General features: G+C 46.2%; 1 protein-coding gene across 1 annotated transcript in view; it reads left to right on the top strand.

Moving 5' to 3' along the window:
* TMEM255B (transmembrane protein 255B) overlaps positions 1-14556 on the top strand; it is a 131399-nt gene that overhangs the window by 3604 nt on the left and 113239 nt on the right. The window contains exon 2 of the mRNA XM_019528484.1: positions 4303-4365. Within this exon, the coding sequence (XP_019384029.1) occupies positions 4303-4365 (63 nt within the window). The remainder of the gene's footprint in view (positions 1-4302; positions 4366-14556) is intronic.

The raw sequence follows: 14556 nt of genomic DNA, 5'->3' as shown, positions 1-14556 counted from the left end.
ATAATTTGTCCTGCCGGGCTCTCACAAATGTGAGCCTTGATGATTTTCTCAAAGATTTTGCCAAGGATGGAGGTGAGACTGACTTATTAGAGCAACTTAATAGTTGGAAAAAAGTTCTTTGCAAGCTTTCAGGGACAAACACCTTTCCTCAGGCATAGGAAGATTCTGGTAGTATTGTGTGTTCTCCACAGTACAAAAGAAGCTAAATTTACAACAAGCATGTCTGTGAAAATGCAAAGAGAGGACGTTAGGAAGATAATGGGTAGAGATAGGAGGGGAGGTGGGATAGGGAGGGAAATGTGTGAAGTAATGCAAGTGATCAGCTGGAGGCAGGTAGTTGGGGCATCAAAAGTAGGCTGTTTGTAATGTGTCATAAATCTTATGTCTATATTAAGTCCATGATTTTTTGTATCTAGTAGTTTTATGAAGTGAAGTTCATAGGCTCATCTTCAGAAGGTGTTTTGTAAGTTCCCTTTGAGGATTAGAACTGAGAAATTGGAGAGGGAGTGATTGTCTTGTGAGAAGTGGGCACCCATAGGTAGCTGGATATTTTGTCTTTGATGGATTTTCGGTGTGCGTTCATTCTGGTACACAGTTGTTGTTTGCTTTCTCCTACATATTTTCCATCAGGGCATTTGGTATACTGAATGAGATGTATTATACTTCTGGAGGTGCAGGTATAAGATCCAGGAATGGCAATGGTTCTGTTGTGAGGTGTGGTTATTGTGGGAGTGGTGGAGATGTGTTGGCAGGTTTTACATTTCTTGTTGTGGCACAGTCTGGATCCATTTGGTGTGGTTTGGGTCATAGGAAGCTTGCTTCTGATGACAAGGTTAACAAGGTTTGGTTCTTGTTTAAAGGCTAGGAAGGGTGGTTCTGGGAAGACTTCTTTAAGAATTAGGTCGTCTTCTAGTATGGGTTGCAGTTGTTTGAGGATTTTCCATATAGGTTCCAGGGAAGGATGGCATGTCGTAACCAGGGATTCTGGTTTTCCCCGATTTTAAAAAATTCCAAATTCTCTGATAAGACCCCTGTGACAGGAGGCCAGCTCAGGGCTTGGTCTCAACATTAGCCTGCCTTCTTGTCTATGTAGCACAGTCCACCTAGTCTTTCCTGCCACGACTTGCTGTTTAATAAACTGATGTAAAATGCGGGAGGCTGCCCAATTTAATGTGCTAAATGTCGAGGGCAATATACACAGCTTCATACCATCCCTACATTGTATCCCATGCCTCACAGATGGCATCCTGAGTTGGCATCTGCCTACTGCAGGTTCATGGAAAGTTGGGAGGCTCTCTGCTGCTGCATACACTCCTGGGGGAGAGCAGGGAGGTCCAGTATCCCCCAGATCTGTGCATGGGGTGGGGGTGGGTGCTCAGCCCTCACTGGGGGCTCAGACTCCCGCCCTGCTGCCCTTCCCACAGCCCAGCGAGTGTGACTCAGCACTGCAGGGAACAGCAGGGCTACACAACGATCTCCTTGCCACTGTAAACTCCATGCTGCCCAGGCGATGTGTCCCTGCCCTGTGCAGCAGCAATGTGGGGCACAATCCTGCAGGCAGGGGATGCATCTCCAGGGCAGTGTGGAGCTCATAGCAGCAAAAAACTTCCCTGTGCAGCCATGCTGTGCCTTGCAGTGCTGAGTCGCCTCTGCTGAGCTGGGAAGGGCAGCAGGGCGAGGAGCCAAAGCCTGCAGCAGGCAGCCTGTGCCTGCCTTACGCACAGATTGGGGGGGTGGACCCTCCTTCTCCCCCTGGGTGTGCGCACAGTGGTGGGGACCTGCCCCCCACCCCCGGACCAGCTGCCCATGGCCCTGTCTCACTCCCTGCCAGGGTCCTGCTGTGGCTTCAGGCCCCTAGCCCAATGCCTCAGCCCTGCCCAGCTCCCTCCCTCTCTCCCTTTTGGGGCCTCAATCCCTTCCCCACCACATACCTGTGGGAGCTGCTCTCCAGGCTTCCTGGTGGCCATGTACATGCACATGGCACCCCCTGCCTGACCGCTCTCTTCCTGCTCCCTCCCACTTCCTTGCAGGCTGGAACTCTACTAGCCTGCAGAGAGCTCTTTGCAAAACTGTAAAATCTGTGGGTTTCTCCATCAAAATGAGAAATCTGCATTTTCCTTACTGATTGAGGTGCTTGCAGGATATCTCCTTTTTTTGTTCAATTCAAACTTGTTTTGCTTAGCAAGAACAAGAGCATTGTAGGCTTCAGCTGGCTTCTGGTCTGGGAAGCTTAGCTTGTAAACATGCAGTCTCTAATCCCACACTTGCTGGGGTGAAGGTTACTGTTGTTCAAGTATCTAACTCTATAAAGGAGCTTGCTCCAGCCAGGGGCTGGCCTTTGAAGTGAGTGGTACAGACCCTGCATGAGCAGTGCATCTGGGCGGGGGATGGGGGGTGTGGAATGGTGCTCCTCTTCATGAAACTTTGCCATGGGAGGCACAACCTGATGGAGAATGGAGCACTGGCAGGGTCCCCAGGGGAGCTTGCACCAGTGCTTGTTTCTCAGCAGCAGCAGCCCAAGCCCATGCTGCTACAGAAACAGCTGCTGCCAGAGGAGAGCCCTGTCAGGTAAGACTTTATTCCCTCACCCCTGATCTCCAGTGGTCAGCATAATCCCCTCCCCTTCCCTCTAACCTGTTCCTTGGGTGCCAAAAGTGATTGCCATGTCTCTGTTTTTCAGTATTTTAAATACAGATATACATAAGTCACAGTATAGCATTTTGTAATGTCTTAGAGCATTAGGATTTGTGGACTTGTCATAGCAAAATATTGTTTTCTGAAGAAGTTTTGGTTCTCTCTCATTCATAAACTCATTTTCAACAAGATGTTATAAATAAACTAGGGGTGCATCAATGAAGATTTTTGGGCTCATACTGATGGCCGATTATTAACCAGCCATATTGGCTGACACCAATCCGATTGCCGATAGGCAGTTGGAGAACAATACCTGACTAGTAAGTCTGTTGGGGGAAAGGGGTGTGGGGGGAGGCAGATCAAGGCCCCCAGATTGAGGGAGGGAATGGTTTTGGGGCAGGCACTGTATACCCAAGCCAGAGTGGGGCGCAGGTGGAGCTGCAGCTTGTTGGGAGGGCACAGGGAAGTGGGGAAGGGGTGTGGGGTTGGATCCCACCACTGTGTGCACCCCGGGGAAGGCATAGGGGCATGTGCCCCCTGGACCTGTGCATGGGACAAGGGCAGGCTGCCCACTATGCGCTCGGGGCCAGGGCTGCACCAGGATTTCCCAGTGGGTGGGCTGGGCTGAGGCTGTGCTTGAGGCAGGCAGGAGAGGGATGGATGGTGGTGGCACTGGGAGGGGGGTTATGGGCTGGCTACAGCAAATTTTGGGATGGCTGTGGCCCACCCTGTAGCCCCACCCTCCCAGTGCCATCACCCCCTGCCCCTGCCCGCCTTGAGTGCAGCCCAGGCCCATCTCCCACCAAGAAGAACCCAGCACAGCCCCATCCTCGAGAGCACAACAGGCAGCCCACCCTCATCCTGTGCACAAACGGGCAGCCCACCCTCATCCTGTACACAAATGGTAATGCCTCCCCTGGGGTGCATGCAGTGGCAAGAGTGGCCCCTCCTGTGTCCCTGGGATGAGCCAAGGCTCCATCACGTGCCCTGCCCCAGCCTTTCTGTGCAGTCCCTGCCCTTGTCCCACTCCTTTCCTCACCGGGGGGCCCTCAATCTGCCCCCCCCACCCCTTCCCTCCCACAGACTTGTCAGCAGAACACTTCTCTCCAAGCTGCTGGACTGCATTCCTGACCGTATGCATGCTGCAGCTGTGCATATGCACACAGCATTTATCTGTGACATTATCAGCCCAAAAAAGCTAATTGCCAATAATGTTAATTTTCCTTTTATCGGTGCCGATATGATATGGACTGAACAGTCGTGGAAAGCAAATGTGAAATACCGTGTTTGCCCATATAATTTATTATTGGATTAAAATAGCAACACATTAGTAAGTGTAATAATGGTAGGCTGACTATAGAACCCTGAAGGTGTTTGTATTTTCTTGGCCCAAACCCCACATTGACTTCAATGGAACGTTTACATTGAATGAAGATGGTAAGATTGTCCCATGAACAGTAACATATAAAACTTAAAAATATGATTAAATGTCTTCTTGTTCTCTATTGCATCACACAATTTCTGGCAAGTAGTATTCCTTTCTTTCTCAGAGATTGTTTTAATTGGTATATCTGTCAAACATATCACCTTACACATCATTTTAACACACTCATATTTGATAAATTAGCTGACCTGGTGTATTTCTGTTGGTTTGTTCTTTTGCCTTAGCTTGGCTTTGGATCTTTCCTAGGGATTATTGGCATCCATCTGGTGGAGAACAGGAGGCAAATGGTAAGCAACAGAACTTTTTTGTTGTTTTTCATTTTAATGTCCGACAGTTTTGAAGGTGTAATTAAAGAAGGAGAAAGAAAGAACATTTACAATCTGTAGTAAATATAGACTGAATCCTGCAGTTCTTATTTTTTTTTTCAGGCAAATTTCCCTCTGACTTAGATGGAACTTTTTTCTGAGTGAAAACTAGGGTGTTTAGTTTAGTCATTCAGTTGTCTTTCTTTCTGTCATGAGTCCACCCCAAAGGCGGGAATGATTTTGGGGTTTGGAGTGTCTCCCACAGAAACATCTGTCCATAATTTGTTTTATTGACTTTGTGTTTGGTCTCTTTCGAAAGCTGATAATAAGGTGTATTCACAAACTTTGTAGCTCTACAAAAGCAATGTGTATCTGGGGCCTATGTCTAGCTGCGTTAGATACGGGCTGTTATGCCCTTCTGGTTTTTTTGGCTTTATCTTGGTTCTAGTAATCCCCAATATAAAAAATTAGTTGTTTTTACTTGTGTGAGTAATTATACGAGTTATTGGTCCTGTTCAAGAATGATGGTTTGCAGGATTTGAACTATGGATAGTCTAACATGGTGTCCCTACTCAAGGCAACAGTAATAGTGTGTTGACTGAATATTTGATTGTCCTTTATACCTGCAAAATCAGTAGGAAGGCTTAACTAAGGAAATAAGATAAACGAGACGGTGCTTGAAATGTAAAATGCTTGGTGTGTTTGTAACATTCATGCAGTAAGGACTGTGAGAGATTAGTGTCTTAATTGCTTAGCATTAGTTTCTGCTTGCATATCAAAATTGATCTGACGGATGAGGAATGATTGAGAGTCTAAGTAACAAATCAAGAAAATAACTAGAAGGCTAATTAACATTTCATCAATATCCTCCACAATACACAATGCTTTAAACACTGGTATAGCTAAGGATGAGGTGTGTGTTCTTAAATGTGGTCTAACGCACTAATTGTTCACTAGATCATAACTAAGTATGTTTGCTGGAAAGCATTTAGGGTACCTTAAATGGGCTTGCTGTGATCATTAACCAAATAATTATAAAACCTCAGATCCAAGTACAGAAATTGATCAGAAATATTGTATTACTGTAACAGAAATGCTTTCAATTCAATCCTGGGAGAAAGGGAGTAGAAATTATTTGTTCTTCAAGTGGATTCACTTTAAAAAGCTATTTCAATCTAATTTGAAACTACATCATTGCAGCACTGATAGTGGTCTGACTGCTGCTAATGACCTGATACTTTTTCTTTCTTTCTTTTTTTTTTTTAAATCTTAAACTGAAAAATCTATATAGATTCAGATACACTAGTGAGAAAGTCATCTGTTTTTTTAGCTGACCTTTTCTCAGCAAATCCATTTTTTTACTTCTTTTTTTTTTTGAAGTTACATTTATTTTGGTATGTGCTTTGTTCATATCCGCTTGTTGCTGTTGAAATGCTAATCCCCTTATGATGTATATAAAGATGTTACATCTTAGTAGAGTAATCCAGAAGAAATTGAATGCAGTATAAACATGAGGGTGAAAGGTCTGTCTGCTTAAAAAAGGGTACAACAGTTTTTGCTTAAAGTACAATGTTAGCCATGAGCACAGAGTAGAGTGATAACATACTCTGCTACTTCAGAGGCTACAAGAATTTGGCATAAATCTTGTATCTCTTTGAGCCAGAACCTTTAAGGTTCTGAGCACCTTCAATTTCCATTGATTTCAAAGCGTTCAAAGTATAATTCAAAAACAATGCTAGTTGGCAGTGCCCAGTAGCTTGTGTGATCAGGTCTGGTCTTAGTGACTGGTTAACATTATTTCAGTACTGCTGTTAGTATTCTCTCTTGTCCATGCTGTGAAAACTGGACACCAGTAGAACACAGCTGCTTCTTTAGTCGGTTAGAAGATGATTTCCCACGGGAAGGGATGATTTAGGATACTTGGAAAGGCAAAAGCAAAAAAACCAATGTTACTGTTCCTGCCCCATCTCCTCTCCATCCCAAATTACAAGAGTCTACAGCTAGTTTCACAGAGAGCAGAATACAATACAGTTGTGAAAACCGGAAGTAAAGCTTTGCTGTATTTGGAAGGCCTGCTTATTTTGGTTTGCTGTCTGGAAAATACAGTCACTCCTAAGTCGAGTCAATTTGATTGTAATACATGAAACATCTTGCTTACTTGTTACCTCCTCACAGTACAAAAGATTTGCAATTAGAAAATGAGATGCTGAAACTAAATACAGGGATGTGAGAGGCTTATATAAGCTAGGGCACCTGACAGCACTGGATATGAGATTTGAATTTAGTCTTGGAGACACAGAAAGGAGTGAAGGTGGATGCATTTTTCTGCTGGAGGTCTGTCATTTCATTTTATGAAGGGCAGTTGGTGGCTGGAAAATTCTTGTATACTTTCTCTAAATTAGGATTTAAAGATGTAGTGTCAGAATGACTTAACACTGCTAACTAAGCACCTTCTAAAAGTCTAGCGCAGATAAGGCAGTGTAGGATTTAACACATAATAAGGTGGTTTAACTAAAGCATAGGTTAATTTCGATATTAGGTTAAACATTCTAACCATGCACCACATAAATACTAGTCTAGACAAAGCCATGTTGTTTAATGGCTAAAAAGTAATGTATAGAAGTGGTGGGGCTCACCAAAGGTGATGATAAAAGAAGGGACAGGTTAATAGATGTCTGTAACATTGTGGGCTAAGTACAGACAGTCAAAAAGCCTGAGGCTGAATCAGTTCAATCTTTGCAGGTTTGTCTAAGCTGCATAGACTGAACCAATAAGCAAGTAAATAGACATTCAATTTTGATTCCAGAAATATAGCCGCATGCCTGCAGTGGCCCAGACCAGAAGCCAGGGGGCACTAGAGCACACCTCCCTGCTGAGCTGGAGCACACAGCTTGGGCCAAGGCTAGCCCGCCCACCCTACAAAGTGTGTGGATTGCAGGGCAGGTGCAAAGGATGCTGGGGGACTGTGAGTTAACCTGAATCTGGCAGGGATCTGGGACAGAAGTTCAGTAAACTGATTTAACCTAAATCCGTTAAGTCTGATATTAAAGCTAGGGACAGACATTACACATAAATCAGTTTAAGTGAGCAGAAACTGGTTTAAATCTGTAACAGAATATAAGTTCAGTGCATATAAACCAGTTTCAAAATAGCCATAACTGGTTTGAGATAAATCTGGTTGAATGTAGTATCAGACTTAAACTGATTGAGGTCAAACTTGTTTATGGAACTTCTGTCCCAGAACCCTTCCTGGTTTAAGTTAAACCAGAGTCCCCCAGCATCCCAGCATGCTCTTCAGTCCTGGGATGGGCTGTGCTCTCTGCACCAGGAGAGCAGGGCTGCCCCTCCACCTTTCCTCCTTAGCCAGAGCAAGGGCGGAAGCATAGCCAGACACTGGCTGTAATGACCCCCTGAGGGAAAGTGGGCAGGGAGGGGGTTTATTCCCCCCTCTGCCCTCAAGGGACCACAGTCAGAGTCTCCTAGCCCCAACTGCCATCTCCACCGATCAGTCCCTGTACAGGGTGAGTGCCGGAATAAGCCCTCTCCCTGTCCCCTTTGCCAGACTTCGGAGAGAGGGGGGAATAAACCCTTCCCCTGCCCCCTTCACCTATGGGGGCCATTCTGGCCAAACTCTGGCCATGGCCCCGCTCCTGCCATTGCAGCGGCAAGGGGGGAGGGACCCCGATGGGGAGTAGCCCCTGGGATGGTGTCCTGGGAGTATAAGCCTCTTACCAGCGGGGAGGGGGCTGCGTTATGGGTGGGAGTGAGGTAGGCAGAGCTGTTGCACACTGCCCAGGGTGAGCAGTGGCACTAGGGCTTGGAGAAGTGGCCATAGCCTCCCATTGCCACTCACCCTGCACAGTCTGCAGCATCTCTGCCAACCTCACTCCTGCCCACAGCACAGTCCCCACCCCTGGGAAGAGGCTTGTGCTCCTGAGGTACCACCTCAGGGGCTGCTGCCCTGTCAGGGTCCTTCCCCCACTTTGGCAGGGGCAGGAGCATGGCCAGAGGCCAGCCAGCATGGCCCCCATAGGCAAAGGGGGCAGAGAGGGGGCTTATTCCAGTGCTTGCCCTGTGCAGAGAGTGATTGGTGGTGGTGGTGCTGGTTGAGGCTAGCAGTCCCCAGATGTGGTCCCAAGGGGGAGGAGGATGGAATAAACCCCTTCCCTGCCCCCTTTACCTCAGAGGGCCATGCTTCTGGCATCTGGCCACGCTGCACCCACTACTGCTGCAGCAGTGAGGGGGGAGTGCCAGGCAGACCCCGGCTCTTGTCTCTGTTGGTGGGACAGGGAGGGGGGAATTAAACCCCCTCCCTGGCCAATTCACTTGAGGCTACTGATGGGGCTGGCCATGACTCCCTCCCCACCCCCCCAGCACAGCTTTCCTGAAGCCAAGGTCTGCTGTAGTGCCTCCTGGCTTCTGATCTGAGCCACTGCAGGCATGTGCCTGCATTTCCTGAGTCAAAAGTGAATCTCTATTCACTTGCAAATTGGTTCAATCTATGCAAGTTAAACTACCCTGCAACAATTGAATCAGTTCAGGCTCTGGCTTTTTGAATCCTAGCCTAAATGTATCCAGGTCTGTCATAAAATGGTTTCAGCCATTTTGAAATTGGTTTATGTGTATTGAACGTCTGTTGTGTTGCAGATTTGAACCTATTTCCAGTCACTTATACCAGTTTGTGTCTTTTCTGTCCCTAGCCCACAAGTCCACCAGCCAGCAGTACCTTTTGGTAGGGCAGCAGGATTGAGAAGAGATCAGGAACTGGAACCATCCTGGCTCTCAACACAGAAAAGTATAGGAGTAGTAGGAGGATGAAAGAAGTGTGTAGTGTGTGTGTGAGAGTGATCATTCCCAAACTAGAGTGAGCTATCAGATTACTATAATTGCAAACTGTAACACTATCAGTATTGGAAGTCAGCTATCTGCAGCAATTCTGAGGCTGTTTATCTGTTGTTGAATCACATTGTATGTTTTTTTCATACAGATACAAAGCTTGTTTTCTAAATGGCGAATCTAGGCTGTACTAGAGTTTGGATATAAATCTGATGCTTAGCTGGCTAAACTGTGTACCTATATTTGTTTAAGAGATCCTGGCAGTATCTCTATTCTAGGAGAAATCCATTTCTAATGGTCAGAATTTTTAGGGAAGGTGTTTTGACTAGTAAATCATGGGGTTCAAAGTCAATAATCCTTAAAGATTTTTTCATTCATAAGCTTTATCCGACAATACTCAGATTGGTTATCCATTGATGGCTGTAATTGATTACATTCCCAATTTAGTATGGAAAAAGCAAGAGTTACAGAGCCCCACCCCATCCGTGGGTCATGCCTGCCTCCACCCACCCCATCTGCGGGTTGCACCAGCCTCGCCCACCCCTTATGGGTCAACACCTCTCCACCAGTGGGCCCCAAACTGCCTGCTAGCCCCCCCCCATCTTGACTTACTTGAGATCAGGCAGCTATTCTGAATTTATTTAACCTCCCCCTAAGGCCCCAGATGTCTATATGGGTTGCTGCAAATTTTACTTTGTTTCACCTGTAAGCAGCAAAACCAGCTCTTACTATATTTCTTGTACGTAACACACACTCCAATTTCCAGGAGATGTTTTTGTGGGAAAGATGTGGGTTATATATGACAAATTATGGTAGTTTATATGTACTGTAGAAAAGGCAGTTATCAAACCGAACATACTTTCAATACAGTTTAACGCGTTTGCATCTTAGATGCATACTGAACATTCTAGAGGAAACTAGGCTTAGTAGGGATTTTGATAAAAGATTGTAATTGTTCATAGATTCCATGTTACATGGTAGACTAAAGAAGGCATCCTGTTTGCATGGAACCAAGTGACTATTCAGGTTTTTCTTCTCCTGAACACAGGGTTCTGTCATTCTTACCTAGACAAAAAGAAAAGATGCTTGTTCTATAGTTCAAGAGGGAAAAAGGTCCTATAAAGATAATCATTGTCTTGATCATAGTATTATTTCAATGTCTGGATGAGGTCAGTGGCATTCTTATGTTTTTAATATTGTGTTTATTAAGTTTTGTCTCTATCCACCCATATTTTATATGACTTACGAATGAACCATTGACAAATGTATAACAACTCTCATTATTCATTTTAAAAAAATGAAAACCCAGATAGGTCATTATCCTAATATTTTACAATGTGGGATAAAGGTTATGATATGAATTGATTGTGCAGATTAAGAACAGATAGTGAGGCTCATGTAAAGGACAAAAAGCATATTTTAGGATACAGAAAGTGTCTGTTCAAGTGTGTCTATTACGGTATTATTTGTGATACATATAAGCACAGGCTGGCTAACGTAGTAAGGAGGGATTTAAACTAGGTTTGCTGGGGGATGGAGATCAAAGTCCTGAGATAAGCGGGGAAGTCAGTGATCTGGAGGAAGAGCAAGCAAAAGGAGGCAACAGGGGAGTTGTCCTCGTTCTTCCTGAGAAATCATGGCAATAAACTAGTTAGCTTAGGTGCCTGTGCCCAAATGCATGGAGCCTGGGAAACAAGCAAGAAGAATTGGAAGTCCTGGCACAGTCCTGGCACTATGATGTGACTGGAAGAACAGAGACTTGGTGGGATAGCTCACATGACTGTAATACTGTCATGGATGGGTACAAACTGTTCAGGAAGGACAGGCAGGGGAGAAGAGGAGGAGGAGTTACATTTTATGTAAAAGAGCCATATTCAGTATGAAACTGGAGCTAGGCCTGTTTGAGAGTCCCTGGGTTAGGGTCAGAAGAGAGAGCAACAAGGGTGATGTTGTAGAACTTGTCTGCTATAGAACACCAGATAGGAGGAAGTGGTGGATGAGGCTTTCTTCAAACAGCTAGAGGAAGTTTCCCAGTCCAAGTCCCTGGCTGTCATGGGGGACTTCAGTCACCCTGACATCTCCTGGGACAGCAATGCAGCAGTGCACAGGCAGTCCCGGAAGTTTTTGGAGAGCATTGGGGACAACTTCCTGGTGCAAGTGCTGGAGCGGCTAATTAGGGGCTGTGTTATTCTTGACCTGCTGCTCACAAACAGGGAAGAATTGGTGGGGAATACAGTAGTGGATGGCAACTTGGGCAGCAGTGACCACGAAATGATTGAGTTCAGGGTCCTGAGGAAAGGAATAAGAGCAGCAAAGTAAGGACCCTGAACTTCAGAAAAACATACTTTGACTCACTTAAGAAACTCATGGGCAGGATCCCCTGGGAAGTCAGCCTAAGGGGAAGAGGAGTCCAGGATCACTGGCTGTACTTTAAAAAAGTCTTACTGAGAATACCAGAACAAACCATACTGATGCACAGGAAGACCAGCTTGGCTTAGCAGAGAACTCTTCAGTAAACTGAATCACAAAAAGGAAGCTTGCAGGGATAAAGTCAGGAAGGTCAAAGCACAATTGCAGTTGAAGCTAGCAAGGGATGTGAAGGGGATCAAGAAGGGTTTCTACAAGTATGTCAGTAACAAGAGGAAGATCAGGGAAAAAGTGTGAGTCCTTACTGAATGGGGGACTAGTGACAGGTGATGCAGGAAAGGCTGAAGTATTCAATGCCTTTTTCACTTCAGTCTTCACAGGCAGGGTCAGCCCCCAGAGTGCAGCACCTGGCAGCACAATTTAGGGATGAGATGAGCAGCCAACAGTGGCAAAAGAACAGATTAGGGTCTATTTAGAAAAGCTGGATATATACAAGTTCACTTGGCTGGACAGTATGCATCTGAGGGTGCTGAGGGAGTTGACTGCTGTGATTGCAGAGCTGTTGGCCATCATCTTTGAACATTTAGAGCGATTGGGAAAGGTCCCCGATGATTAGAAAAGGGAAAACGCAGTGTCCACATTTAAGAAAGGGAAAATGGAGGATCTAGGGAACTACAGACCAGTCAGCCTCACCTCAGTCCCTGGAAAAATCATGGAGCAGATCCTTAAGGAATCCATTTCTAAGCACTTGGAGGAGAAGGTGATTAGGAACAGTCAGCATGGATTCACTAGGGGCAAGTCATGCCTGACCAACATGATTGCCTTCTATGACGTGACTGGCTGTATGGATGCAAGGAGACCAGTGGATGTGATATACCTTGATTTTATCAAGGCATTTGATACAGTCTCCCACAACATTTTCGAATGTAAGGTAAGGAAGCATGGGCTGGCTGAGTGGACTGTAAGGTGAATAGAAAACTGGTGGGAACATTGGGCTTAGAGGGTAGTAATCAATGGCTCGATGTCTAGTTGGCAGGTGGCATCAAGTGGAGTGCCCCAGGGGTTGGTCACGGAGCTGGTTTTGTTCAATATCTTCATCAATGACCTGGAATATGGCATAGGCTTGGGACAAAAGTTGCACATAAACTGATTTAAGTCATCAGAAACTGGTTTAAACCTGTAACTGAACAGAAGTTCAGTGCATATAAACCAGTTTCAAAATGGCCGTAACTGGTTTGAGATAAACCTGATTGAATGTAGTATCAGACTTAACTGATTTATGGTCAAACTGGTTTATGAAACTTCTGTTCCAGACCCCTTCCTGGTTTAAATTAAACCAGAGCCCCCCAGCATCCCAGCATGCTCTGCAGTCCTGGGCTGGGCTCTGCTCTCTGCTTCAGAGAGCAGGGCTGTCCCTGGCCCTCTGCCTCCCTAGCTGGCTTACTGCCCCCCGACACCCGTCAGGCAAACCCTGGCTGGGGTCTGGGGCCAGGGAGGAGGGTTAAATACTACTTCCCCTGCTCAAACTTACTGTTGGCTGCAACTGTGGATTACAAATCCCAAAGGCACCTGGAAGCTGGAGGAGGAAGTGATGAGCAACCCTGTAGTGTCCTGCTGCTGTGATTGATGAATGCAAATCCCAGAGACCTCAAGGGCAGCAGGAAGAGGAAGCAAACACACAGCCCATGTGGCTACATGCCAGAGAGCCGTGCTCTAGTGCCCCCTAGCTTCTGGTTTGAGACACTGTAGGCATATGGCTTCATTTCCTGAATTAATGGCAAATGTCTGTCCAGTTGTTTTTCAGTTTAATTTCTACAGCTTTGACTAACCTGCAAAGACTGAATCAATTCAGCCTTGGGCTTTTTGACTGTCTGTATTTAACCACAGAGTGCACCCTCAGCAAGTTTGCAGATGACACCAAGTTACAGGGAGTAATAGATATGCTGGAGGATAGGGCTAGGATTCAGAGAGACCTAGACAATGAACCAAAAGAAGTCTCTTGCTGTTCAACAAGGACAAGTGCAAAGTCCTGCACTTAGGAAGGAACAATCTCATGCACAAGTGCAGGCTGGGGGCTGACTGGCTGGGCAGGAACTCTGTAGAAAAGACTGGGTTTATGGTGGACAGTAGCTGCTTTGAGCAGGTATTTGGACTAGATGACCTTCTGAGGTCTCTTCCAACCCTAATTTTCTATGATTCTGTATAGTATAAATAATATTGTGATAGGGCAGTGGTGCCCATTCTTTTGGCCCCATGGGCCAGATGGGTTGCACAAGGCCAATCTGTAGTCTGGACCAAGGCCTGCAAGCCACAGTCTGGCCCCAGAGTCCCCCACTGTCCCCTCCCTGCCTTAAGGATTGGGCTCATGCCCTGGGACTTGGCACTGCCTCTTGGCACCAAAATTGGGCCCTTTGGGTCTGGTGCTGCTTCCTCCCACCCCTGCATGTTGAGTTTGAGTCTGGGAGCTTAACGCTGCTCATGCCTGGCCCTGCACACTGGGATCAGGCAACCAACTGAGAACTCAGGGCCCCCGACTTTCCATGGGCCTGTAGGGAGCCCTGTGGGCTGGATGACATGGCACTGCAGACCAGGGCTGGCCTGTGGGCTCATGGTTGAGCACCCCTATAATAGGGTAACGAACAGCACAGCACTTCAGCAGCCTCTTTCCCAGGTCCATTTTCCTTGGTTATCTGCTCATTTCTTTTAATTCTCCCAGTGCATGGTCTCAGGGCCTTTTCCCCTGCTTTAAAGTTGATAGAACCAAACGTCTGATTGCCCACCTTGGCCTTTGTGTGACAGTGGCTGGTTGTACCTTTCTCTCCCAAATTCATAGATTCATAGAAGCTAGGGTTGGAAAAGACCTCAACAGATCATCGAGTCTGACCCCCTGCCCTGGGCATGAAAGAGTGCTGGGGTTAGATGACCCCAGTCAGATGCCTATCCAGCCCTCTCTTAAAGAACCCCAAGATA

The sequence above is a fragment of the Crocodylus porosus genome, unplaced genomic scaffold (assembly GCF_001723895.1).
Source record: "Crocodylus porosus isolate Cpor-Errol unplaced genomic scaffold, CroPor_comp1, whole genome shotgun sequence".
Classification (NCBI taxonomy): domain Eukaryota; kingdom Metazoa; phylum Chordata; order Crocodylia; family Crocodylidae; genus Crocodylus; species Crocodylus porosus.
The sequence above is the reverse complement of the archived record's forward strand: the minus strand, read 5'-3'. Positions and strand labels throughout refer to the sequence as shown.